General features: G+C 38.0%; 4 protein-coding genes across 5 annotated transcripts; 2 read left to right on the plus strand and 2 right to left on the minus strand.

The window, feature by feature from the left end:
- Positions 1–236: 236 nt before the first annotated feature.
- LOC111431869 (protein LITTLE ZIPPER 1-like) lies at positions 237–1283 on the plus strand. Its single transcript, XM_023068583.1, has 2 exons — positions 237–627; positions 715–1283. The coding sequence occupies exons 1-2, from the start codon at positions 539–541 to the stop codon at positions 947–949; spliced, it is 324 nt and encodes a 107-aa protein (XP_022924351.1). The 5' UTR covers positions 237–538; the 3' UTR covers positions 950–1283.
- Positions 1284–2508: 1225 nt separating this feature from the next.
- On the minus strand, positions 2509–5482 carry LOC111431867 (4-hydroxy-tetrahydrodipicolinate synthase, chloroplastic). The gene is made up of 3 exons (XM_023068581.1): positions 5093–5482; positions 4416–4505; positions 2509–3736 (listed from the first exon to the last, which is right to left on the minus strand). The coding sequence occupies exons 1-3, from the start codon at positions 5176–5178 to the stop codon at positions 2809–2811; spliced, it is 1104 nt and encodes a 367-aa protein (XP_022924349.1). The 5' UTR covers positions 5179–5482; the 3' UTR covers positions 2509–2808.
- A 1194-nt stretch (positions 5483–6676) lies between these two features.
- On the plus strand, positions 6677–16752 carry LOC111432064 (kinesin-like protein KIN-UB). Of its 2 annotated transcripts, none has more exons than XM_023068864.1 (19): positions 6677–7300; positions 7758–7858; positions 8405–8527; positions 8734–8919; positions 9093–9314; positions 9452–9602; positions 10443–10592; positions 11782–11870; positions 12060–12263; positions 12802–12921; positions 13420–13551; positions 13651–13782; positions 14036–14174; positions 14272–14364; positions 15005–15130; positions 15254–15379; positions 15730–15873; positions 15962–16090; positions 16186–16752. In XM_023068864.1, the coding sequence occupies exons 1-19, from the start codon at positions 7126–7128 to the stop codon at positions 16344–16346; spliced, it is 2703 nt and encodes a 900-aa protein (XP_022924632.1). In that variant the 5' UTR covers positions 6677–7125; the 3' UTR covers positions 16347–16752. The 2 variants fall into 2 exon arrangements, with proteins under 2 accessions (XP_022924632.1, XP_022924631.1); XM_023068863.1 differs by having other exon boundaries at positions 6678–7300; positions 12799–12921.
- Positions 16753–17373: 621 nt separating this feature from the next.
- On the minus strand, positions 17374–25808 carry LOC111431861 (brefeldin A-inhibited guanine nucleotide-exchange protein 2-like). Its single transcript, XM_023068570.1, has 11 exons — positions 24613–25808; positions 23296–23613; positions 22873–23218; positions 22358–22780; positions 21992–22287; positions 21490–21763; positions 20191–20693; positions 19754–20075; positions 19289–19667; positions 18434–19116; positions 17374–18221 (listed from the first exon to the last, which is right to left on the minus strand). Exons 1-11 carry the CDS (start codon positions 25806–25808, stop codon positions 17604–17606), a joined length of 5358 nt encoding a protein of 1785 aa, XP_022924338.1. The 3' UTR covers positions 17374–17603.
- Between the last annotated feature and the right edge of the window lie 289 nt (positions 25809–26097).

The raw sequence follows: 26097 nt of genomic DNA on the forward strand, positions 1-26097 counted from the left end.
TATAACAGTAATATAAAGATTAAATTAGGAATTTAATTTTTAAATTTTAAAATAAATATTTAATATATATACTTTTTTTTAATTTAATAATTATTATGACATAAAAGTTAAATATTATATGTAATAAATAAAATTTATAAATTAAGAAATATTAATTACTTTAATGGAAGTTACAAAATGTGACGAATAAAGCATTTAATTGGAGCAAATGAACCGAACTGAATCCTAATTGTTGCCTACGGCTTTAGGTTTTTTTAGACTTTTTTATTATTATTATTATTTTTTCAAAATAAATAAATAAATAAATCTCTATTTCTCACAGTGATCGTCTTCTAATTCTGCATTGTTCGTCATCTACTTGCTGCCCCTTTGCCATCATGAGTCTTACTGTAATCATTGCAATGGAAAGCCTCTCTTTCTCTCTCTTCTGCCATTTCCCTTTTTGTTCGTCTCTCTTCTATTTATACTTCCAATCTCCTTCTCCGCCATTGCTAACCAGTTCTTCCAAGTCGACCTTCTCTGCAGCAGCAGCCGAAATATGTGCGATTCTTCTCGATTGAACCTCACTCGTTCGTTTTTAGATTCTCGCCATCGCCGCCGGCCGATTCGAGTTTACAGGCTTTTGAGGTGATTGATTTTTTTGTTCTTGATTTTCTGATTTGATTCTTCGGTTTCTCTGATTTTGTATTTACAGAGTTTGTGGTTTGTTTTCAGGAGGATGAGATTCAAGAAGGAAGAGGCGAATACGGCGGGCGTTAAGGTAGAGATGGAGATCAAGAATTTGAAACTGTACATGGAGAATCAGAGCATTATTGAGGAGAACGAGAGGCTGAGGAAGAAAGCGTTTCTTCTTCACAAAGAGAATCAGGTTTTGTTATCTCAACTCCAGAATTTCTCCAAGCAAAAACCACAGCCTAGCTCCAATTTGAGCGCCTGGCTCGAAAATTGAAAATCGTCTGTAACAAAGAATCAAGTAGAGGATCTCTCAACCTTTGATAACTTTCTTGCTTCCGATTTCTTTCTTTCTTTCTTTTTTCCTACGATTCCTTGGTATGTAATCTGTTATTTTGACAATAAGTTAGGTTTAGATCTTGAGGGGAGGGGAATAAGGGTAAAATTCAGTTATTAGGGGATAGATTTTCAGAACATAGTGATGTTATGAAGTATCATGAAGCAAAACTCTGTAGTCTGTACTGTAAAATTCGATCTATCGAAATTCTCCATTGATGAACCTTTGTTTGTGTGATCAAACTCCATTGAAGAAGCTTGGTTGGTGCTTTGTTCAAGAACGCGTTGCGACTCTCTCGCTCCTTAAAATTCTTGTATTCTTTTTTTTTTTTAAATATTCTCTCGAATCGATTTATATATATTTTAATTACATTGGTAAGAGGATAGGATTAAGAAATAATGCTATGACAAGTTACTCGAATCAAAGTGGATAGTAATTTCAACTAAAAATATATATTTTCTTCATTTTCTGACAATATATTATAGTAATTTCTTCAAATTATTTTTCTATTTTCTCCCTCACTAAAAAAATGGCTAATTTTAAAAAAACCTGCGTGGTTTCCTCTAGTTTAATTATTATTAAAATTATAAAAAAAAAATTCATAAAACGTCTTGCTCGAATAATGAATAATTTTTTTTAATATAATTTAAATTTAAGTAAAATATTTAGTAAGAAAATGAGTGAAATGCATGAGATAATTTTTTATCATAAACTTTCAATTTTGAGTGGTTTAATTTCTGTTAATTTATTGTCTAATTTTAGTTAAAAGCAACATTAAAAAAAAAAAATCTTCTTTGCATAAATTCATTAATTTTAATAAAATAAAGTTTTCTCAAAAATAAATTTGACCCTATTTAAAATGTGTATTTACCCATATTTTGTAATTCAAGAGAAAACTTTATAAATAATATTTTAAGGGAGAACTTGCTAAATTCAAATTTAGAATTAAAATGAATAAAACACAAATTTGGGAGTTAAAATTATTTTATTTTATTTTTCCTTTATACTTTTAACCTAAAATACCAAAATTGAAATGAAGTCTAAATCAATAATTATTTACAAAGCCATCACATCATTAAAAAAAAAAATAGTTAAAATATTGATTAAAAAAATACCCAATATTCAATTTAATTAAACTGAGATAAATGCTATAATTTTATTCTAAAATTAAAAAATATATATTTCAAATTTACTTTTGGGTTGGTTTTTGTTCCAATTAAGGTTGAAAAAGTGTTCTATGTGGTCTAATGAATAGTAATAAAACACATATTTGATTTAAATAACCAAACAAAATTTACACATTTATTTAAACTTAAAAAAAGTGGGGTTTTTTCTATTAAAAAAACAATAATGAAATAGTTACAAAACAGTCAATAAAGTGGGAGGAGAATAAGAACAATAAATAGAATTTTCTAGAAAATATTAAAATAAAAAACCCCCCCTTTAATATATTCTCAATGTACTTATAGAGACGAGAATATAATCAACAAACAAGAACGTAACGTAAGGGGGAAACCTTTAATATAATTTTTAAAAATTTGGAATTGGATATCTCAACAGAATGAGGCCCCAACCAACAGCAACAGGCATCCATTTAGACGCCAAGAAACGAGTTGAAGACTTGGGTTTCACGTCCATTAATTCATATTTTATTATTACTACAAATTCAACACCACAAAACTCATAGCAGCCTGCCTTACACTACAGAGAACGAACAAGAAATCTTAAGATTAAGGGCATGGGGAATAGAGTACAGACCTGAAAAATCTGAAGCAGTAAGGCAGCATGGAACCGTGCTGTTAATACCGACTAACCAAAATGAAATCGTCGTCGTCGAGAACTTGTACGTCTTTTTCACCGACGAAGTTTTCCCGCCCAATTTGCTTGACTAAATTCACAAACTCCTCCCTCTTTGCTTTTGGAAGAGGTATGTATGGTAACCTAAACACAGGCCTCACGACCCCGAGTTGAGCAAGCGCCGTGTTGAGGCCTATTGGGTTGGGTTCGAAGAACAACCAGTCCATCAAAGGCATCAGTTTTGCATTTAGGGAAGGGTTCTTCCCTCCAAACATGAGCTCTCTCATTAAACCGGGCACCAAGTTGCTAGTAACAGAAATAACTCCAGTTGCTCCATGATTCCACCTGGCATCATGACACTGATCGTCGTTTCCACTCCAGACCACAATTCCTTGGTTCGAGTACTGCTCAACACGATTGTTTCCAACGCACTCCTTCACACCTGCCAGATTGGGACTTTGAGCAACAGTTTGAATGACATGTGGGGGGATATCTTGACCAGTTCGAGGTGGTACGTTATATATAATAGTTGGGCCCATAGAAAGCACACAATTGAAGTGTGAGATCATTCCCTCGATGGAAGTTTTGCCATAATAAGGATTTATATGAAGGGCAGCGTGCATTCCAACAGCAAATCCCTGCTCCGAAGCATGAATTGCTTCTCTTGTAGAGTTACTTCCAGTGTTGCCTATGACCTTGATTGATCCACCAAAACAGTTGACAGTGTGACCAATAAGCATTATGTGCTCATCCCAGCTCATCAACTGACCTTCACCAGTCGTACCGCCCACAATCACAGCTTCAGCTCCATTTTCAATCTGCCGATTCACCAAAGCATCATATGCTTCAAGATCAAATCTACCATCCGGAAGATAAGGTGTTTTAATGGCAGTTACAAGTCTGAGAGACTTGATATCATCTGCGGATGTCCTGGAAACAAAAGCTGGAGAAATTGAGCCAGTCTATGATTGTTATGAACTGAAATAAACAGACAGCAATGACTAATAGGGAATACTTTATGACTCGGCGGATACACCAGCACAGATTCATAATCATAAATAATGTAGAGCCAAAAAACATTCAGACACTGATTACACAAGTCAATCACAGTGTTAATTGCTAGTAACGTGTAACAGCAGTTGTTGAGTTCAGAATGTTTACTATAAGAGTTCACACCATATCAAAATTCCCGGCCAGTATCTCCCAAAAAAATTTGGGGTGGGGGGTGTGAGCGAGTTGGTCGTTTAATTCTTCCTCGGACCGTAATGGTGAATGAAGAACAGTCAATTATTACATTGTGTCTAATCAGTGAGAGAAAGCATGCAAAAAAAAAAAAAAAAAAAGCCCACATCTTCTGTTACCTTATATCCACCAACTGAGGAAACTTGAGCTCTGTGATGGAAAATAATTTTAACAGAACAACTATTATTATGAACTGAAGTAAACAGACAGCAATGACTAATGTCCTAAACGCTACATAATGCAAACAGCCAACATGAAAAATGCAATTACAAATCCTATTTACAGACATTGACCAGTTCACTAAGAGGCGAGAGGCCTTCCCAACTTAACCTCCATAAGAACGAATCCAAAAAATTAAGTAGCTCACCTGTTCTTGACTTCCAAACTGCGCATTGGGAGGTGTGCATTGGGTAGGATGGCAGCCTGTGGAGATCTCCATAAGGCAGTCCTCTTGCGTCTGACAGTAATGAAGGAAGTAACATTGGTAAGTACATAATTTGATACGTAGTGTTCAGTCAGCCCTCCATTTCAAATTGAACCATTCATTCACGGTGAACCCAATTGATATTCTACGTTACATTTCATTTACACTTCAGGAAACAATTAATCTATTGAACAAAATAGGAAGAACCTAACGTTCGTCGGCAGTATCATTGGCGACATGACTTAAGATTATTTCCTTTCGTTTTCTTACATACTTGAAGTGAAAAAAACGAACAAGCAGACAGAATATACATTGAATTATATGTATTGCCAGTATGTTTGTAACGAAAAATTGCAGGGAGATGCGAAATAGAAGTAATTCGATTAAGAAGTAGAAACACACAGCCACGACTGGTTGCAATAATCATCGATGGAGCAACTTTGATCAAAGTCAGCTGGATGCTTAATGACCAGCATCGATCAGTACGAATAAATTATTCATTTCTTAAAATAAAATAATATGTCAAGGCAGCTACTAAAATGGCGTATTTGAATGCTTTCAAGTAAATCCAAAAACCTTAAATCGTTGTTTAATAATTCAACTGAAAGTGGTATGTATACCTCCTGCAGCTGTCGTTGTAACTGGGACGCGGAAACTGAAGAGCATGCTCCTGCAAGCACGCGCCAAAGCCTTGAATACTGGTCATTTGGAACACCCAACCGAGAACAAAACTTTCGCAGATGATGAACCTTCTTCACGGACCAACAAGCTACTGGAATCGTTTCCGGAAAAGGAAAACCGCCGAGGAGAATATGTGGAAGGGCGCAGAAGATTACAGAATGATGATGGCGATGTTTGCGATTGCTGCGGTGGTCGTCGTTGTGGTCGAAATAGTTCCGGTGACAGAACGTCGGAGGGAGCAGACGGAGAAGTCCATGTGATGTGACTGGCTTTGAATGGAGAAATGCTTTTGATTGGAGCGGATGAGGATTTTAATGGAGGGAAGTGGAAATGGCTGATCATGGCTAAGGCTAGGGTTTGGACAGCGAAATTGTTGGATGGGCTTTTGATTGTGGGTAAGTGAAAATTGGGCTGGCGCGAGAGCAAAGCCCAATAACGATATATTGGAATGGGCCGATATCGGCCCAAATGTTTAAAGGAAAATTAGTTTGGTTTTTTCCTTATTATAATATTAAAATGAAACATATCAAATATATATAAATATTATATTTTTTCGTTGATCCATAAATATTTGTGTTTGACCTCATTGATGATGTGATGTGCTTGTTGGGGAGGAGAACAAACCACCATTTATAAATGTGTAGAAACCTTTCCCTAGCAGACACGTTTTAAAGCTTTGAGGGGAAGCTCGAAAGGGAAAGCCTAAAAAAGACAATATTTATTAACGGTAGATCTGGGCCTTTACAAATAGTATCAGAGCCAGACACTGACGATGTGCCAGTCTTCTCGCTATTCCCCGAAGGGGGTAGATACCACTGGACGATGTGTCAGCCTTCTCGCTGTTCCCCGAAGGGGATAGATACGAGGTGGTGTGTCAATAAGGACGCTGGGCCCAAAGGGGGTGGATTTGGGGGCGGTCCCACATCGATTGGAGGAAGGAAAGAGTGACAGCATGTATTCTAGGCCCCGAAGGGGGGTGGATTGTGATGTCCCACATTGGTTGGGGATGGGGAGGAGAATAAACCACCATTTCGCCCTTCCCCGAAGGGGGTAGATACGAGGTGGTGTGGCAGTAAAGACATTGGGCCCCAAAGAGGGGTGGATTTGAGGGCGGTCCCACATCGATCGGGGGAAGGAAAGAGTGACAGCGAGGGCGCTGGACCTCGAAGAGAGGTGGATTGTGAATAAACCACAATTTATAAATTGAGAAGCCCAAAGAGAACAATATCTGCTTACAGATTAGGTCATTCTCGATCAATTATAACGAAAATAATTATCGAGAATTTACACAAACATTCGTTAAATAGTTAATCACGTGTTGATTGCTCTCGAGAAAAATTAATTATTAGATTGATATTTATATTTTAGGTCTATCCGTTAATTAAAGGAGCTATTTAAATAATTTATTTTTTATTATTCAGTTGGGTTTAGCACGTATTTTAATTCGTTTTTTTTAATTATAAATAATTTATTAATAAACACTGAAATTACTCGGTGGTTTTTGCCGCGAAATCAGCATCTTTTTCCCCTTTGAAGATAATTCCATTTTCTTTTTAATTTCTAGAAATACTCGTCACGAAGGCACTGTGAAAACCGTCGGCGGTATTTAAGAGTGGTCGGCGACGTGGGGGCGTTTTGGCCGCCGCGCAGTTTTCTCCGACGGGTGGTTTCACGTCGTGGTCGATTTATTTTCTCTTGATTTTCTTCTTCGTTGGACCTACCGATCTGCGACCATCTCTGTCTCCTCTTCACTTATTTGGGCTCCACTCCTTTTCTCCATCATTTCGCAGTGTAATCAAGCTAGCCAGCCAGCAAGCACAAGCAAACGCTTTATATTTGTCCCATAACTTCTGGTTTTTTCACTCGCTTTCACTGCTTGCTTGTTCCGAGCAGCTTCACAAAGCTAACGAGGACCAGACGCCTTTGAATCCTTGATCGACGGTGATTTTTCTGCTGTCTATATTCGGATTGTATGGCTTTGAATGGTGCTTATAGGAATGGCAACTCTCATAGAGGATCCTTCAAGGTGGATCGGCCGTCGCATGCTGCTTCTAACCTCAGGAGTTCGTCGTTCAAAGCTAGGCCATCTATTCGTCGGTCTACTTCTGCCTCTTTTGGCTCCAATTCAAATAAGGATGGGGATGGAGGTACGTGACAATGTATCTTTATTTTGAAATTATGACTTGCTAAATCAAATGGACATAGAGCTGATTTATTTTGCTTGTTTTCGTAGTTATTATTTTTGTTTTCTGGTAAAGTGTCCTGTAATTGCCATCTAGAGTTGCTTTGACTTCAGCATTTTCTTCAGAGCAGTTTGATCTTCGAGTTTCGCTTCCTCAAATAAGTGGTCTGTTTATCAGATTCAGCTGTGCGACTGTGGTTTTAAGCATCATAGTTCAATAAATTGAATTGGTGTACTTCCAATGTTGGTGCATTCAGTACTTCAGGATTAATTAGGAGGAGGATTTTTGGAAACTGGACCTCGAATTTTGTGTTTTTCTTGATGGGAATTATTTTTGCATTTCTCTCTCCCTCTTTTCTATATGTAGCGTGCAATGACCAAGCCGTGCTTATTTTCGTCCATGTTGCATATGATTTGGTCAGTGCCAGGAAGAGTTCGTGTGGCTGTTAGATTACGACCCCGAAATGCAGAAGAGCAAGTGGCAGATGCAGATTTTGCTGATTGTGTGGAACTGCAGCCAGAGGTTAATATATTTTATTTCATTCTCAGCTCATCTTGGGTAGAATAATAGAGCAAATATTACTGCCATGAGATAAGCAAAAACATGTTGCTTGTGTGTTCACTTGAAGTAATTACAGTCTCGTGATAATGGAAGACAACGAAGATTCAGTTGCTATTAGTAGCACATTTGAGAATAACTAGATTACTTCGGAATAAAAATTTTCCTCTGGGCCAACGGCAGTTTATTAAAATTGAAGTCTGAAATAAAGGTACGTGGTTCGTTGGTGATACCTACTTAGAAGTTGTGTATTCGAACATTTGGATGAGCTCAATAAGAAAAACCCTTAATTTCTTCGGGTCTGGGCCATGGGATGGGTGAAATGTTTTCTAGGATTAGTGGGGCTGGGTCCCTGATACCTAGTTATCGAAAATAAAAAAAGAGATTAAATATGATGGAAACAAAAGACATAGGAAATCAGCTTCCCGTTATTAGTGGCCAAATCTGAATGAACTCTTTCTTTTCATATTATAAGATTTGACATTGACCTTATTTGTTACTTCATGGCAGCTTAAAAGATTGAAACTTCGAAAGAACAATTGGGATTCTGACACATATGAATTTGATGAGGTGCTTACTGAATCTGCATCACAGAAGCGTGTGTATGAAGTAGTTGCAAAGCCGGTAGTGGAGGTGTGTATGCTTGCAATATTCTTTAGTTTTAAAGTTGTTGAGAACCAGATACATGTCATGCCAAAAAGCAGTAGTTTTTATCATTCTTCTGATCCGACTGTATGATGCTCTGACTCACACTAGCAGGGCATTTTTACATTCCTGCAGTGAACTTCTATTTTATTTCATTTTCTTCTTCTGATGGCGATGACCTGCTCATTTTTTAGAGTGTTCTAGAAGGTTATAATGGGACCGTGATGGCTTATGGCCAGACTGGTACGGGGAAGACATTTACGCTTGGACGATTAGGGGATGAAGATATGTCTGATCGTGGCATTATGGTCCGTGCTATGGAGGATATTTTAGCTGATGTATCTCATGAAGCAGATTCAGTTTCAGTCTCTTACTTGCAGGTGTTAATTCACAGGACAAAATAGTACATGTATTATTTGTTTATGCTGTTTCACACTATATATCTTCTGGATTTTTATTTCCTTCATAATTTGTTGAAGCTCCAAATTTTTAATTGAAGTCTTTTGGTTCTTCGCAAGCAACTTACTCATATTTTTGGGCTTCTGTTGTTTAGCTTTATATGGAGACTCTGCAAGACTTGCTTGATCCAGCGAATGATAATATCCCATTTGTGGAAGATCCTAAAACAGGTGATGTTTCCGTACCTGGAGCAACTGTTGTGGAAATCAGGAACCAAAGCAGTTTTCTAGAGATACTACGTCTTGGAGAGGCCCATCGGTTTGCTGCCAATACAAAGTTGAATACCGAGTCTTCTCGTAGCCATGCAATTCTGATGGTGAATAATCAGTTTCTTACTGTCTATATATCCTTATGTGACTCCGATTTAATATTTCATGATTTACAATTTATTTATCAGGAAGGAGACTTTTGTTGGATCTTGATAATTCAAATTATATCAACGCTGTAGTGCAGGTACAGGTAAAAAGATCTGTTGTAAGGGAAGAGGTTCTTTCAGGTGAAGAGGGTGAACCTTCAGAGTTAGGTAGACCTTTCAGGCCACTTATTCGAAAGAGCAAGCTGGTTGTAGTGGATTTGGCAGGATCAGAGCGCATTCACAAGTCAGGTATGTTCCCTCTCTAGCGACTGTAATAGATTTGTACTTGTCCTCTGAAATCTAGTTTGAATTTACTTTTGTTTGCTGAGATGTTGCCTTGCTAATCTTCCGGTAGCAGTGTGGTTGAAATAAATATCAGGTTTGCTGTTGTTTATTATGATATTTTATTTTACTTTGTATGAAACGGTGTAGTATAAACAAAAAGGGGAAGTTGCTATTGATTATTAATTTTCCATAAAGGGTGTTCCTAGTGGAACAAAGTCTGTCGTTTCCTATCCGGTTAATGGTGAGAGTCATAACGATGCATGGAGGATCATTTTTTTTTTTTTTGTCGACAAAGTAGTTCAGTGTAAAATATCCTCTTAACCTAGTTTGTGAGAGCTGTGAGTAATTAGGGTTAAGAAACTTATTGTTGTTTGCTAGTTTTATTCTAAATCAAGAGACATATTTCTTTGATTTGTAAAACTATTCCTATGGGATTTTTACATAAAAAAGCCTCCGAGTTGGAATTAATTAAAATGAAAAACAGTTGCAAATAGAGCTAGGAATACTCTCTACTCTCGCTTAACACATTTTCCTTGCTAGTTTTATCTTTATTATTATTTTGTAATTTAAAATGTTAAATTAATTGCATTATATTGATTTTAATATGATTAATATTTAATTTAATAAAGAGCTTAGAGAGAATGGATTCAAACCATGGTGGGATTTGATATCCTGCGAATTACCTTGACGATAAAATATAGTAGAATTAGATGGTGGTCCCTTGAGAATAATTGAGATGCAGCGCAGGGAAAAAAAAATATAGTTGTTCTTTGAAATATGCTAATCTCTGAACCTTTCTTGCAGGGAGTGAGGGGCATCTGTTGGAGGAAGCTAAGTCGATTAATCTATCACTTACTGCTCTAGGAAAGTGCATTAATGCTTTGGCAGAAAATAGTGCTCATGTTCCTATACGAGATTCCAAACTTACGAGATTGCTTAGAGATTCATTTGGAGGTAAGACTTACAGGTCATCGTCTTCTATTTGCTCTAATGTAGTAATTTATGATTCCATACTATTGAACGCTGAAGATAGACGTGTGTGTGTTTGCCAGCACAGCGGAAAAGAATCAAGTATAGCATTTCATGTATCTAATATTCCTCTGAATGTTTTAAAATGGTTAGGAATGCCTTTGATCAATTAAAGGAGATATAGAGAAAATTGGAAAAGATATCCAGTCCTAGTATTCTATTGTATACCAATAACAATGGAACCAAAAAATATGGTTACCGTCTGAAAGACGAAAAAGAAAGGATAGAAATGGAATAAAATTTCTCTGAAGTTTTGCTCCCAATTGTTGAGTACATGAAAAGGAAAAACTTCAAACATAATAGCAACAGATACTCATAAAGAGACCATCAACTGATTTCAGTTACACCCGTAAGTTGTAATGGAATAGGCCAAATTGTCCTTGAGCTGCGCCTTATCCTTGGCTGCCATGGAGTGGACAAGTCACCATATTAGTCAAGTGCCGTTTTTAACCTACACTTTGAGGGTAAGGTGTATGTTTGCTGTCAGACGGTGAAACAATGGTGGTTAGTTATATCTTCGGATTATTCTTGAGAGAGAAATAACTTCTTCAGAGTTCAGTAAACCTTTGGGCTCATTTTTCAGACAGCAAAATGTTATCGCTGACCATTCCTCTAGTGTCTGGACAGTAGGGGTGGTCATTGGTCAGTCAGCAATGGTTTCGGAGAGTCAAAAAGGGAAAGTCTTCAGAGAGAAAGAGGGATGTTGAGTGGTGATGGACTGCAATTTTATTTTATTTTTATAATTATAATTATACATATGTATGCATATATATAAATTAAGAATTACTGAATATCAGTCGGTTCAGTTGGTTGGCTTGATTTGCCCATATCTGTTGATCATCTCTACTGGATAGATCTGCTATCTTAATATATATGTTAACTTGCTTTATTTTTTTTTTTTTATTTTGTGTTCGCTAATTGTGCAAAGCTTTTAGAAATTTTCATAGCCTTTTTTAGCATTTGAGTTTGCTGTCCCCATTTAGTTGCACTCTTTTGTACTTTCATGAACCTTAGTGGATGTGCAAGTTGTATTCTTTTTATCAGGCAAAACTTTTGCCAAATTGTTTACTCTTACTGCCTATCCTCTTTTAAGGTCATTATTTGTGTAGAACAGGTTCAGCAAGAACTTCTCTAATTGTGACAATTGGTCCATCTCCACGCCATCGGGGAGAGACTGCAAGTACCATTCTATTTGGCCAAAGGGTGAGTCTCTTGAGTTTTCTAAGTTGCAATGTGGTTCATATTTCAGACTATTTTTCTTTAAACTGGCATTTTTTTGGAGTATCTCTATCAGCTCTTACATTTCATTTCACTCATCTTTAACTTCATTATGTGAAAAATTTATTTGTTTCTACTTAGCTGAAATAATCTCAATTGCCCCTTCTGTTACAGGCTATGAAGGTGGAGAATATGTTGAAAATAAAAGAGGAATTTGATTATAGAAGTTTGTCTAGGAAGCTTGAGGTACAGCTGGACAAACTGATTGCTGAAAATGAAAGACAACAGAAGGCTTTTGAAGATGAAGTTGAAAAGATACATCTCGAAGCTCAAAACCGCATATCTGAGGCTGAGAGGAATTTTGCTGATGCATTGGAGGTTTGTTTAATTTCTTCTACTAGCTTTGAGTATCGTGTTGCACAACCTTTGAACTCTTTTGCCGGCCAATCAATTCAATGTTACATGTCACAGTAAAAGTTGGGCTTCCCTTCTGCTTTAATTTTAACATCGTTGAGTAGTCTATTTGTGAATAATTCGGTGCTGAGAAAATTGTCAATAATTGAAATTCTGTATTCCTGTTCATGACGAACTGATAATTTCTTGATTTTGACTAAGGGATATTGGAACCCTTATTACATGTTTAATCGCTGGGTATATTATTACTGTTCTAGCTTGTAATTTTTTGAATTGCATGTTCTTTATCTTGCTTTGTAATTTCTAAAGAGATTGAAATGTTACGAAATAATTAGAATTATTATTATTATTGTTATTATTATTATTTTTTTTTGTCTTTCTTGGCCATGTAATTCTTGTGGTCTCTCTGGTTATTTATTTTGGCTTCATGTGGAGAGGGTCAGGGAAGGCATTTTAGCACCATTCATTGTTGAATGAAATAATTTAATGTCTTTTGTAGAAGGAAACTAAAAAATGCCAGATGGATTATATGGACACTGTCAAGAAATTGGAAGAGAAGTTGGTCTTGAACCAGTCAAAGATTGATCATGAAAATTCTGTTCGTGACAATTGGAGTGGACAGGTAATATTATAGCTTTCTCAGCAGGAGTCTTTTACTATTCATGAGGGGGAAAAAAAGAGAATATTAGTGTTCTTAAATATGGTTATGCGGTTCTAACCATTTTAGAACTTGTCTACTAAATTAGTCCCTTTTTATATTGCATGATTTTCCAAACCTTTCCCAAATTTCTTGGAGCGTCCTTTAAAATTCTGTACTCCTTTCTAATCAAATAAACCACCAAATAACTGTTGAGGCATTCCGTCGAAGCACTTTAGTCATTAAAATTTTAATAGTTGTCTTGCTGCCACATGCAAATTCTACTGCTGTAGTTGATATCCACCATTTCCATTAATGTTTCAGCATTCTGAATTTGAATTGTTTGAAATCTCACGATATACTGTTTATGCGACTCCATGGTATGAATGCTCCCCATCCATTGTTGATGTGGAAACTACACATTCTCTCTGGGTGAAGGACGCTCATCTGACACTCAAGCAATGGTTTTGGAGGATTGTGTAGGGGGGCTATGTTTCTGCTGCTGAAGAAGTTGAAGTGAAAAAGTTGCTTGAAAATGAAGTAAACCTTAGGAAGGCGGCAGAAGAGGAGGTCAGCAGGCTTAGACATCAACTAGAACTAAACAGGCAGCCAAATGTGTGTACTCGTCTGAAAATGGATTACTTCAGCAGTAACGTTTGATTTACGTTGATATCTGTGCATACACGACAACTGAATGTGCTTTATGGTGTATAGGTAGGTGAAGAATCTGATGTTACTAGACTCACTAAAGTTTTGGAAGATGAGGCTCGTCAGAAAAAGGAACTTGAAGAAGAAGTAATAATATTACGAAGCCAATTGTCGCAACTGACCCTTGAAGCTGAACAGGTACCTGTTGTGTAGAAAATAATTTCACTATCTTGTATAGACCTTGGGCTGTTTTTGTCATGCCCAATTCACTATGCTCTTGCAATCTTTAACTTGATTTAGAAATGCTCTTGCAATCTTTAACTTGATTTAGAAGCTAAGTTCATATAGTAGAACATGCATAGACTATATTTCATTGAGTCGCTAGGATTAGGTGCATGTGCCTGATGGCATCATAATTTGTAAACAAAATGGCTTTGGTGCTTCCATGCAGATGAGGAGGTGTCTTGATAGGGGTGGAGCTGACAGTGGATTTTCTGCTTATGATACTCCCACGTCTCCATTTAGACACTCTCAACTTAAAGAAACAAAGAGCGGTCACAAGCCACCAGTTGCCACTCTTTTTGAACAAGGTAAACAAGAGTTTAGCAATTTAGTATTTCAGCGAGGTTATTCATAGCTTCATATTTTTTTTCTTTATATTTCTGCTATTTCTTGCCTCCTTGGCAGTTGGTTTGCAAAAGATATTGTCCTTGCTGGACTCAGAAGATGCCAGTGTACGAATTCATGCTGTTAAAGTATTAGCCAATCTCGCTGCTGAAGGCAAGTTTTTCTCGAGGATATTTATTACATGTTCACTATATTTCAAATTTTATTTTTAGAATTCTCTTATATGTTGCTGGTATGTTTAGTTACTAGCAAGCTTTGTGAAATTATTTTGCCTCACCATAGGAGTTGAAATTTCTTGTCAAAATGAAAACAAAAGTTCATGTTAAATATATCTGCCCCACGTTTTTAGTGTCATTGCTGGGGGTGTTTCTGTTGATGATGATCTTTTCATTCACGTAAATGCAACATCATGAGACTGACTAATTTTCAATTGTTTCTGCCAAAAATATTGGAGTGCGTTAGAAATTTAGTTGAAACAAATCCTAACTTTTGTTGCCTTTGATTGGGATTCTCCTTAAGAACCTTTCTAAATATTCTTGTTCAGTGATGACTGGCCTATTATAGCGGGTGTTCCATTACCTCCTTGTTATTGGTCTGGGTGATATCCTAATCCATAAAAATGCTCATTTTTTAGTCCATTTGTTGTCAATGCATGGGTCAGTTTCATATTAAGATGAATATTTATAAATAATTGATTTCTGTTTTCTGTGCTCGACATAGATACTACTGTCTTTTCTTTCAATCTCTACTTTATTTCTGAGTTTTTGGTGGTTTTTGACATTGTGGTAAGCAGAGTCGAATCAGAAGAGGATTGTCGAGGCAGGTGGTCTTATTTCTTTACTGATGCTTCTTAGAAGCTATGAGGATGAAACAGTTAGAAGAGTAGCAGCTGGTGCAATTGCAAATCTTGCTATGAATGGTAAATGTTCATCCATATTTCTTTTTTTTGCTACTGACAGCATCTTATCGACCATGTGTTTGCTTGCTCATTTTCAGTTTCTTTGATTTGATGTGTTTATATTTCGCTTTTTCCACATAATAGAAGCCAATCAAGAACGAATAATGGCTGAAGGGGGAATTAGTCTACTGTCATTAACTGCCAATGCTGCCGAGGATCCACAAACTTTGCGCATGGTTGCTGGAGCCATTGCTAATTTATGTGGCAACGGTATGAAAAGTAGAACTTTATCTCTTGGCAGTACCATCACTGAGTTACATTACGAAATTAAAATAGAACTTCATCTCTTGTCTGTTGATCTATCACCCCCAATATACCGAAGATCGTTTTTAAAATATTTTCTTAATTTGAAATTAAAATAGAAATTGTCACCAAATCTTGAGTAAGAATCGGCCACCTTTGTCAGAAACACAGGTTTAATGAGATGTCGGTTTGATGTATGTTTCCCTATTATGTTTTTGATGTTTTTACCTGAGATATATCTGTCTGATAATTTTAGCATTATGGGTATATCTATCTTATCATATTAGTTATTATGTTTTGGTCTTATATTTTACCAGAAAAACTACAGACGAAACTGAGATCTGAAGGTGGCTTAAAAGCCTTGCTGGGAATGGTGCGATGTGGACACCCAGATGTTCTTTCTCAAGTTGCTCGTGGAGTAGCAAACTTTGCAAAATGCGAGTCCCGAGCATCTAGTCATGGTAATGCTCGATTTCGATAACAATTTTGTGACGACTTAGTGACATGTTGATGAACAAGGCTAGTTAGATTAATTGCTCTTTCTTGCAGGGATGAGCAGTGGCAGATCTCTTTTGATAGAAGATGGAGCACTTCCTTGGATCATACAAAATGCAAACAATGAAGTAGCACCAATCCGACGCCATATCGAGCTTGCTCTATGCCATTTAGCACAACATGGTCAGGCTTTTATTCTTTCTCAAACACTCACAAGTCATCTGCTGCATCAAATTTGAATCCCGTTTTAATCTTTCATTAATTTTCCAATTTTCTAGAAGTGAATGCAAAGGAGATGATTAGTGGAGGTGCACTTTGGGAGCTAATTCGCATATCACGGGATTGTTCCAGAGAGGACATAAGGAACCTTGCTCGTCGAACACTAACTTCCAGTCCCGTGTTCCGTTCCGAAATGCGAAGGCTGAGAATCGAATGCTAAGTTTCTCAAATACATATTGGGAATTCTTTCTAACTCATACATGACTTGCTAGGATGGAAGAATTTCCTAGTATCACAGTTGCATCTCAATCCTTCTCTAGTCTTCCAGCTGAATGAAATCACAGGTAAGTAAGTTGAACTCATTTCTTAATACATTAATACATTAGCTGTATGAATGAGAGAGGCTTTTGATGCTTAATCCTGGGGTTAACTTCCATTTCTTTTAAGCGTTAAAAGCCTTTGATTGGAATGGATGGAAATTTTTGGAATAGGAGAAAGAGAGGGGAAAAGCCTTGTAGAGTGAGAGAGTTCTTACTCCCTTAAACTGGGACCCACCTAGTATTTGGAAACTTGGATGAAATATTGTATAAAATTGATCTGAAATGCAAGCTGTTCACATTTCATTCTTTTTTTTTCTTCTTTTTCAAGTCTTTCCTAGCGGTTTTCTGCTTGTTATTTGGAACAAGCAGAAAAGACAGTCATATTGTAAATGACAAAATTTCGAAACTATCTCGAGTTTATATCAAGTGATTATTAAAAAAGTATCGCTTGGAGTTCGTTCACCTCATTCACCCATGTTTAGTCTTTGAAGCTTATGAGTTAGGGTAAATTTAATTAATTTCAATGAAACTTGTGCAGTAACAGCTACCATATATGCAGTTTGTTATTATTATAATATGTATTAAGAACAATAAATTAAGTCTGAAGGTAAGTCCTGGATTCTAAGACTTCCTTTTATAATTCATCAAAACCTCTCTGTTCAAGGAACTTAAAAATAATCAAAGAAAACACAATGTATTCATCTGTTTCATAATTCAGTAGCTCAACTAAAAGCTTTAGAACATTTGTTTGATTATGGATCGTATGCTTCAAATCTCCATATATATTCGTACCAAAAAATTTAGCCTCTCAACTTTGAATTTGAACGTTCAAAAGTATCATCGAACATGCAAATTTACAGCTTGAAAATATATTTATGAACATAGGTAAGAAACTCTATCCCTATGAATTCTGAATGGATGGGGCTCTCCAAAATAAATTAGATTCAATGCGGTTAAGTATTACTAGCAAAAATTCAAAGCCATCACTAACTCCTTATGCTACATGCCTAAACTTATGCTATGATCATTGAAGCGAGAAGGGAAATGTAATGAAAAATCGACTGGAATAAAAAAATTAAAAAAAAAACGACTGAAGGCTTCAATAAATAATTTATCATACATCTCAAAAATTTGAGGTCTGGACTTACCGAGAAGGATCAACAAGACCGAAGCAAAATGGGACCGACCGAAGCACTGAGCATTTCAGTGAGAGCTACTTGGACCTCATTCGATCCATGTTCACAACTTATCAAGCTAGACAATAAAGGGAAGAACCCTGCCAAATTCTTCTCGAATGAAGCCTCATTTAGACAACAAATGGCCTGAAGAATCGCTACGATGAGAGGCGCCCGAGTAGCTAACTCCCTTTGCTTCCCAGAACCCAAAGGAATTGGCCAATGTGGTTGTGTGCCGCTACTAGCTGATGCTTCGGCCACAAGGCCATACCGCGCTGTTTCAACGTAGAACTGCAACACCTCGTGGCAAAGCTTAACGAGGTACAATTCAACCTCTGCCTCCTCATAACTATGAGGTTTATCCAAAATAAGATTCTGTACAAAAGTGAGGCAAATTTGGTAAGACTCATTTTCGAGTCGTAACAGCGGAGGGTCTTGCATTTGCGTTATGGACGCAAACTCTTGTAGCTTTGAACGTAGGGCCAAACTGGTATTAATGCTATGAGCATGAGATGCTACACCGTGCAAAGCATCAAATAGGACCAACACGTTTTTCGTCGAAAGGTGAGACCTATACATGTTGTAGGTCTCCATAACTGCCTGCCAAATTTTACAAGAGAACTGTCAGATTTTATCAATAGAAATCCGAACAGCAGAAAAGTTGCATATTTGCAAAACAAATGAGCAGCTTATTCAGTTTTATCAGCAAAACAAAGTAAGAGGCCTCTTGCATCCACAACTATAATATTGAAGACTCACACAGACGTTGTAATACAATAAGCACAAAGAGCAAGTGAGCTTATAGAACCTACCTGTATCAATAAAAGCTGAACAGCAGCTCGACATTTGGCATCGGATATTGAAATGTAAACATGTTGCGTTGTTAGGCTTTCTGTATCATCGTCGGGTAACTCAGAACCATTAGTCTCTGCATTACTCTCCCCATTCAACTCAAGTCTGTGGCTTCTTATTGTAGAATCGGTATTGACTAGGAACGTGAAATCAGGAAGCGTCGCAGATGTTGCTTCTCCTAAAGCAAAAACCACTTCTTGCCACTTCTCCTCGGAAAATAAATCTCCTGCATTGCTCATCAAGCGAACAAATGCAGCAATACCGATGCCAGCAAGGCTTTGGTGAGGACGTTTAATAAAACTAACCAGAAGCGTCAACACTTTCTTCAAAAGGGGGTTGACAGTACTATAAAATTTGACAAAAAGGTCAACAACTAGTTGCAGAGCCAAGGTACATGTCTCATACAACCACGCATCTTGATCAAGTTCCCCATTCTCGCTATCGGCTCCCTGCTCAGATGAAGTACTTGATGGATCAATAGCATGTCGGACATAATCAAATATTGGAAACAGGACAGACTCAAAAACCCGTTCCCACAATGGTAATGAGAAATGGTGACCATGCTTGCGTAAGGTATCAAACAACACTTGTAAGGCACTTTTTCGGATCTCGGGCCTGGGATCGAAGCTCAGTTCCGACAAGCCTGCAAAGTCCGAAACAAAATACTCGAGTGTCATTAGAAGTGAAGTAACTCTTACAACGCCATATGTTAGATTTCCCTTTCTCAAAACTTCTTACAGAATAGAATATTAGATATTGTCTGGATACAAATGCATGACAGTTCAAATAAAAGGCAAATTAGGCAGTGTCATTACCAGCTAACAAAGGGAACCAGAAATAGAGATGGTTGTCTTTGTCAGTCATCTCGGTATCATGTTTTCCATCTTTTGCTCTCCGAGGCGAAAGAGACGAAATTTTTCCAGAGAGTTCCTTGTCCTTGTTCCTTGATGAGGATCCAAGATCTCCTTCAGCAAGTTTGGTTGCACAGAACCGTAAAAAGGCAATGGCATTGAGGCTAATGTCTTTGTTAAACCTATTATTGGTAAATGCGATTAGGCAATTCACACAATCTGTAAAGGTGGTCGTTTCAGTCTCTGTAATGTATGGAAAATAGTCTCTTATAATCTTTTCGATTATTTCGAAGGCGAGAAGAACAATATTCTTGTGGTCATCAGAAGCAGCTGTAGTGAAGACCTGAAAATAAAGACAAACATCAATTCATCAAGAAGCAACCAAAATAGAACAAAAAGTAGGATGGAGTTCACATAGGCTTCCCATACCATGAACATGCTCTTCCATCCAGATTTAACATTATTAACTCGAGACAAGACCATCTGAGAGACGCATCGAATAATCAATTCTCGAATCTCAACAGCACTACTCTTGCGCATTACAATGACAAAAGGCTTCATAAATTCATTCTGAAAGTTGTAATTCGCCAGCTCTTCTCGGTCTAAGAACTTCATCGATAATTGACGCAAGGAATCCATTGCAAATATCGCAATTGAAAGATTCTCAGAGCATCCAATGGTCACAAAGAATTCAGAAAGCACATGCCAGATGCTTGACCATACAAGCCGAATGCGGTTCATGTTATAGTGCCTGAAATGTTGAACAAACTGCCTTATCAATTCCGTAAATAAACAAATTCGTGCTAATCATTAAGCAGGAATGAAAACTGAGATTTTCATTAAATGAAAAGGGCAAAAGTTCATACGCAATCTCAACAATCTTCGTAAGGCTGAAGACACGAGGATCGGATGTGGAACGCAGCTCCTCCATGGAAACCTTGCAGAGTGCCTTAACAAAGTCCACAATAGCTTCACTGTTTAACTTTTGGCTCCTGGTGAAGATGCGGTTCATTTCAGAACTTCCAACTTGTTCTAACATGTTTAGATTAGAAACCAAATTGTTCATCTGTTCTGATGTGACTCCAGAAGAATTGCCAGTTATACCAGCACTATCATATGAACCCCTCATCACAGCAGCAGCTGCATATTGAATCCTCCCAACTCCTTTCTTTTTCAATAATGGAAGCATCGTTGACTTGGATTGCTTCGACTTTTCGGACTCATTTTGAGGAAAAGCAAAGAAAGTGGCATCTGGAGGAGCACCCTCACCCAGGAGATGTAAATGCTCAAACCGAGAAACACATGTCAAAATATGTTCCCATGCTTCTTGTAAAAAATTTCCCTCCTCGTCTGCAATCTTAACTATTGCCTAATGAAAATTCAGATAATATCTTCACAATCAGATTCATATTCCACAAATGAACAAGTTAAAATCAGTTCATTCAGAAATATTTGCCAAAAGATACTTCATTCTCAAATACTTCGTCTAGGCAAAATAAACAAGTTAAAGGTCTTTAAATCAAAGGTGAGGACGTTGATTATTATTTATCACCGAATGATGAAGTCGGAATATCCATGACACAGTAGAGTCGGGGATTATTACTGAGACAGCTGAACTCGACTAGAGTATTCGTCTCACCTTCCATCATATTAAACTGGAATTTGTTTTCCTTCCAGAAATAATAATGCAAAAAGCTTGCCCCATTATGGGCAAGTGGGTTCGTTTATGGTTCTATAATTTCAGCTGTACTGGCAGGATCCTACATCAATGGCCTGTTTTGAAGTTTATATCACCTGATAATTATTAATCCATAGAGGTTGAGTAACAGATCACCAAGCCAACTAGAAGCTGGAAATTGTACTGACTACATTGACCCATCACCTCGTTGAGCGATGGACCTATTCGACTTGTGTAATTTAAACTCTAAAAAGTACCCAAAGAGCTAGCTAGCATATGCTGAGAGCTTGGGATATTTGAAGAATCTCTCCATGGTCCTAGTTCAAGCCTTGATATGGAAAATTTAATAGTTCAAAACTCAAATTATCTCCTGAAGTAGATCTTGAGTTTAGGAGGGATGAGCCATGAGCATAATTAATGCAAGGAGTAGGACACCCACACCCTGATAACAAGACAAAAGCAGAAGACAGGGCATGCGAAAACAAACCTTAATTGCATCAATATTTTTTCGTTTGATATCAGCAGGAGAGTGGAGGGAGGTAAACTTTGCAAGTGAAGTCACAAAAGCATCTCTGTGAGTCTTCATGGACATTACTGCAGTAACATGAATGGCGTATTGAAAGCCTTCAAGGCATAAAGCTATAATTACTTCATCGTCACTTCGGTCGAGTGGAACACTGAAGGCAGCCAGCATAGGAGCCCAGCATACTTCAATCATGAATTTAAGAATGACAACATCTGTCGCGGCATAATAAACAGACCTAAAAAAGTACAAGAAAAATCTATTATGAAGCAACCAGAGTCACATTTGAAAGGAACTTCAATGAAGCCTATAAGCTTTATAGGAAAACATTAGATTCTGGGTATAAAGGAAATAGATCAAGCCACACCTTAAGTTCAGTTCTGTATGCAGATAATATAGAACAAAAAATCGTTAAGAAGAAGAATTAAAGCAGTAAAGATTTTCATGGAAAGCCATCCAATCTTACTCAGTTTTGCGAGCCCTCTCTTTAAATTGCTCTTGCATATGCTTGATAAGATCATCACTCGTTTCCATGTTCTGGTCCTCCCATCGCTTACGAATCACAATATTTAGGATACTGTCGAAGCCTAAGAGTTTGTTGGAGTTTGTAGACTGTCTCAGTTGAGGAGCCATTTCATCATCATCCTTCATTTTAATCTCATTTCTTGATATCCTTTCATATAATGATTTCAGATACTCCTCCGGCAAATCTTTACCGTCATCTATGCCACGATTATTTCTAATGAAATCTTCAGCAGACATCTGCATAAAGAGAAATATATAAGCATTCTCTCTTTAACATTAACCAGATTATCAGAGATAGGGATCAGACCTTGTTCTTAACCATCGGGTTATGGGCATCGGTATTAAGCAATATGACGGAGTATGCAAGGACATAGGCCGTATCAGCACTTATGAAAGCTTTTGGATTACACTTGCAATAACGCTCAGCAAACTTTTCCATAATACGATCGATCTTTTGTGCCTCACCGGGCAACCTAAAACCTTTAAGGAGTGCTCTAATGGCCTCATCAAACTCCAATCCTTGAAAATCAAAGGAATCCACATATGCATGCATTACTTTAAGTGATAAGTCTTCCCTCTCCCCTAAATAATCACCAATCAGAGACTTATCCAAACCAGACGCATCTTTAAGAAAAGCAGCTATCTCCTCAGGTGAACTTCCCACCTTATTAGCATTGATAAGAAATTCAATTCCTTTCTTAGGTTTGCGATTAAAAAGTGATATACCTTCCTGCCACAAGTCATCAAGTAGTTCCATAATAGTTAATAAACAATGCAGAAAAAGATAGAGATGTTGCAACAAAAGATAGAACGTCAGCTTACCTGGAGTTCAAGCTTGTATGCACGACGTTGCTCTATTGTCGAAGCATCAGAAATCTCGGTGGAAACTTCAGAATGGGAATCTGAACCTTCACCATGCTCATCAGTAGTACCATTTGAAATTGGAACATTACCAGATTCCGAGCTGTTTTCAGCTACTTCGATTTTCTTGGTGGAATGGGGATCTGGAATCCTTAGCTGCCTGTTCAACCAGTCTCCCATTGATTTCAAGATAGCAACTAAGCACTTCATAGCTTCAAGTTTCATGGTCAACTCCTGAGGTGGCAATAGTGTAGTTGCTACACCTGGCGGAACACCTTGAGCAGTTTTAAGAAGTCCATTGACCATTCTGAAAGGATCACGTATCAGGTGAGAATTCTTATTGCTAGAATCTCAAGCACCATGTTTGAAAAGTTGCATACCTACCTCTCAAATATGTTGGATGAATTGACATCACAATCATAATTAATAAAAATATCCACCAATATTTGGGAATCGACGCACAGCTTTTCTACGAATCGAAGCACTATCATCTTCTGTTGAAAATTCGGTTGAGCAACATTTTCCAAGACTCTCAGAACAATCATGGGGAAAAAGACTCCAATCTCTGCTTTCAATCCGGCTCTAAATCGTGATACCAGACTGATGAAAATGGAGCATGATAGCTGAAATATAATCATAAGAGTTGAAGCGCTGTTCTTCAACAATGAAAGACACAAATACTGCTTAATGGCACCCAGAAACCTGTTGTATAGACATTTTTTAGTACTAATGATTTGCCACCAGAAGTACAACAAGAGAAAATCTAAAGCACATTTTTTGCCTGTGAGAAAGCAAGTTCATCAAAATGCAACGACAAGGACACCACCAAGCAAGGAGCACCAATATCAGAGTGGACAATTCTACCACCAATTTCAACTAGCTTTCATCAAGAAAAATGCAAGTATAATTGAAAACTATCATACAAAAAGCCTGGCATTATACTCGTGGCCCATGCCACCTACTGATCCATTTTCAAGTAATTCTCGACTCCAATTCAATAAGGTGTTGGTAGAAGCTAAATAAAAAAATATGTCAACTTCGCGGGATTCTTTTTGTCGTAGCATACAGAAAACAACTTTTTGGTGATGTATACTAATCATAACAAATTCATTCCTTCTGTAATTATAGACTTCTTTATTATCATGACTAGAAGACTCTTCCTTTGTAATCCTCTGTAGTCCTTGGGAGGGGATTTTCTCTACCCCTAGCCCCTAAGTTGTTTCTCCTCATTTTGCGAGTAACGTGCTTCTTATCCTCCCTCCCTCCCCTCCACTCCCGAAAAAAAAAAAGCCAAAATAAAGTTTGTCAATACGAGCACAACTCAACCGTTATGGAGTCCCAACTACCGCACATGTGATGAATAATTCGAGAAACTCCCTACAACCTCAGGGAGACACCCAACTAATACCACAAGTAGCCAATAATCAGCTCTGAAGGGCAACTCCAAAGCAAGTGGTCTAGATCCTCCATTACCCTCCAGCATAACACATGCCATAAAGGACCCAGAACCAAGTAAAAAGATCTTTAGTCCACGGAATTTAACCTCCGCAGGGTAACCAAGCAAGAAAAGAACTTGATTTTCTTATTTTTAATCTTCCAGAGCAAGGTAAAGATCCAAGAGGTAAAAGATTGGTTGAACAAACGAGTAAAAAAAATTTGATATATCAATGCAGATTCCACTCATAAGAATGTATAAAATACCTCTCGCTCGTTCTGAAAACAGCACCAGCATTTTCCAGCAAAATTTTGAGCAATTCCAATGCGACAATCTTCCCCTTCATCAACTGCGGATCCGCCATTGCCTCCTTCGGTGGTGTCTTCATGGATAACTTGCAAAGAGCTCTGAACACCAAGAATGCATCCCTCCGCAGCTTATTACCAATCTGAATTTCCAAATCATCGTCTCTCTCGCCCTCCCCATCTGCCAATTCCCCTTTCCTTCCCTCCAGTGCCGTTTTGTACATACTAATCTCCCAATACTTTGCGTCCAACATATCCTTGTCAGTTGAATCCAGCAAATCAGCAGGATTCGTTGTTTCCACCGTAGTAGTCTCAAATGCACCATCGTGCGCACCTATTGACACCTTACCGGGCGTGGCCGGATTCAAAACCCCGTCAATGTCCTGTATAATTTTCGTGATAAACCCTTGTACAAATTGCGTCATCGACCCATCTGCGTCCGTTTTCTCGATCGGTTCCACCAATTCCGTAACAACAATAGGCTGAACAGGAACTGTAGACGAATCTGCCTCCATTCTCCGGAACACGATCACTAGCATTTGAATCAACGATGCCTTTGCTGTAGTTTGATTAATCACATTCTTACTGTCCAAGTAGATATCGTAACAAGTCTTAACAATCTGCAGCAAACAATCCCCGTGAATCCGTAAGGAGATCGACGTGACAGCCGATAAAAGCGTCTTGAGCACCAAAAGCTCGAGAGCGTCATCACCTAAATCGTGACATTTGCACACCGATTCGATCAGCTTCGCCAGTAGATTCCCCTCAACGCCTCCGCTGGGGTCAGCCTCGCCACGCAAATAACCATACGCGATCAACTTTTGAATGCAATCAACTGCTGGATCAGCTATCTTGAGAACTCCCGAGGATGAAGCATTGATGAGTGGGCTAAGAATTGACTCGGACTCAGCGAGCGAATGTTCATCCGGACCGCCATCGTTGAGGGGGCCGGGAACCGCACCTTCAGCCTCGGAATCAGTAGGAGACGACGGAGAAGATGGAGAAGAAGGCTTTGGTGAGGACGCGAGGCGTTCAATAACAGATTTGCATTCATGTGCGAGCTTGGAGTGCTTCCGCCACGACGCGTTCTTAACGATCTTCTCAAGAGCTGGGGTTATGACCTGGCTCAGACGGGAAGCGGCTTCCGAAGAAGCCATTCCCACCAAGTTTGTAAGATCCGGACAAGCTAGTCAGGATCTACCAAGAAATGAACAATTGTTAGGGTTTTAGCTTCCACTCTGATCACCGGAATGTTACCCGCTCCGGCAATGGCGGAATTTGACTCAGTCGGATTAGATCGCAATCACCGCCGGTGACGTCGCCGGCTCCGGAGAGAGCATTCTCTCTGTATCAGAAAGAGAGAGATCGTGGAAATTGGAGAAGGGTTGGTTGAGATTTAGATCGCGTTTGAGCCGTCTTTACTTTTCTCTTATTTAGATTTAGTTT

This window comes from Cucurbita moschata, unplaced genomic scaffold (assembly GCF_002738365.1).
Source record: "Cucurbita moschata cultivar Rifu unplaced genomic scaffold, Cmos_1.0 Cmo_Scf00037, whole genome shotgun sequence".
Lineage (NCBI taxonomy): Eukaryota > Viridiplantae > Streptophyta > Magnoliopsida > Cucurbitales > Cucurbitaceae > Cucurbita > Cucurbita moschata.

Bases quoted from the DNA above. Each gene is read 5' to 3' on its own strand.
- LOC111431867 (XM_023068581.1), bottom strand. From the start codon at position 5,178: ATGACCAGTATTCAAGGCTTTGGCGCGTGCTTGCAGGAGCATGCTCTT. The intron at 4,506-5,092 runs GTATACATACCA...CATTACTGTCAG, and splicing joins TACAACGACAGCTGCAGGAG to ACGCAAGAGGACTGCCTTAT. The intron at 3,737-4,415 runs GTGAGCTACTTA...TTTTGTTTCCAG, and splicing joins AGTTTGGAAGTCAAGAACAG to GACATCCGCAGATGATATCA.
- LOC111432064 (XM_023068863.1), top strand. From the start codon at position 7,126: ATGGCTTTGAATGGTGCTTATAGGAATGGCAACTCTCATAGAGGATCC. The intron at 7,301-7,757 runs GTACGTGACAAT...TGATTTGGTCAG, and splicing joins AAATAAGGATGGGGATGGAG to TGCCAGGAAGAGTTCGTGTG. The intron at 7,859-8,404 runs GTTAATATATTT...ACTTCATGGCAG, and splicing joins GTGTGGAACTGCAGCCAGAG to CTTAAAAGATTGAAACTTCG.
- LOC111431861 (XM_023068570.1), bottom strand. From the start codon at position 25,808: ATGGCTTCTTCGGAAGCCGCTTCCCGTCTGAGCCAGGTCATAACCCCA. The intron at 23,219-23,295 runs GTAGGTATGCAA...TGATCCTTTCAG, and splicing joins TCATCCAACATATTTGAGAG to AATGGTCAATGGACTTCTTA. The intron at 20,076-20,190 runs GTATGAACTTTT...TCAACATTTCAG, and splicing joins ACGAAGATTGTTGAGATTGC to GCACTATAACATGAACCGCA.
- LOC111431869 (XM_023068583.1), top strand. From the start codon at position 539: ATGTGCGATTCTTCTCGATTGAACCTCACTCGTTCGTTTTTAGATTCT. The intron at 628-714 runs GTGATTGATTTT...GTTTGTTTTCAG, and splicing joins CGAGTTTACAGGCTTTTGAG to GAGGATGAGATTCAAGAAGG.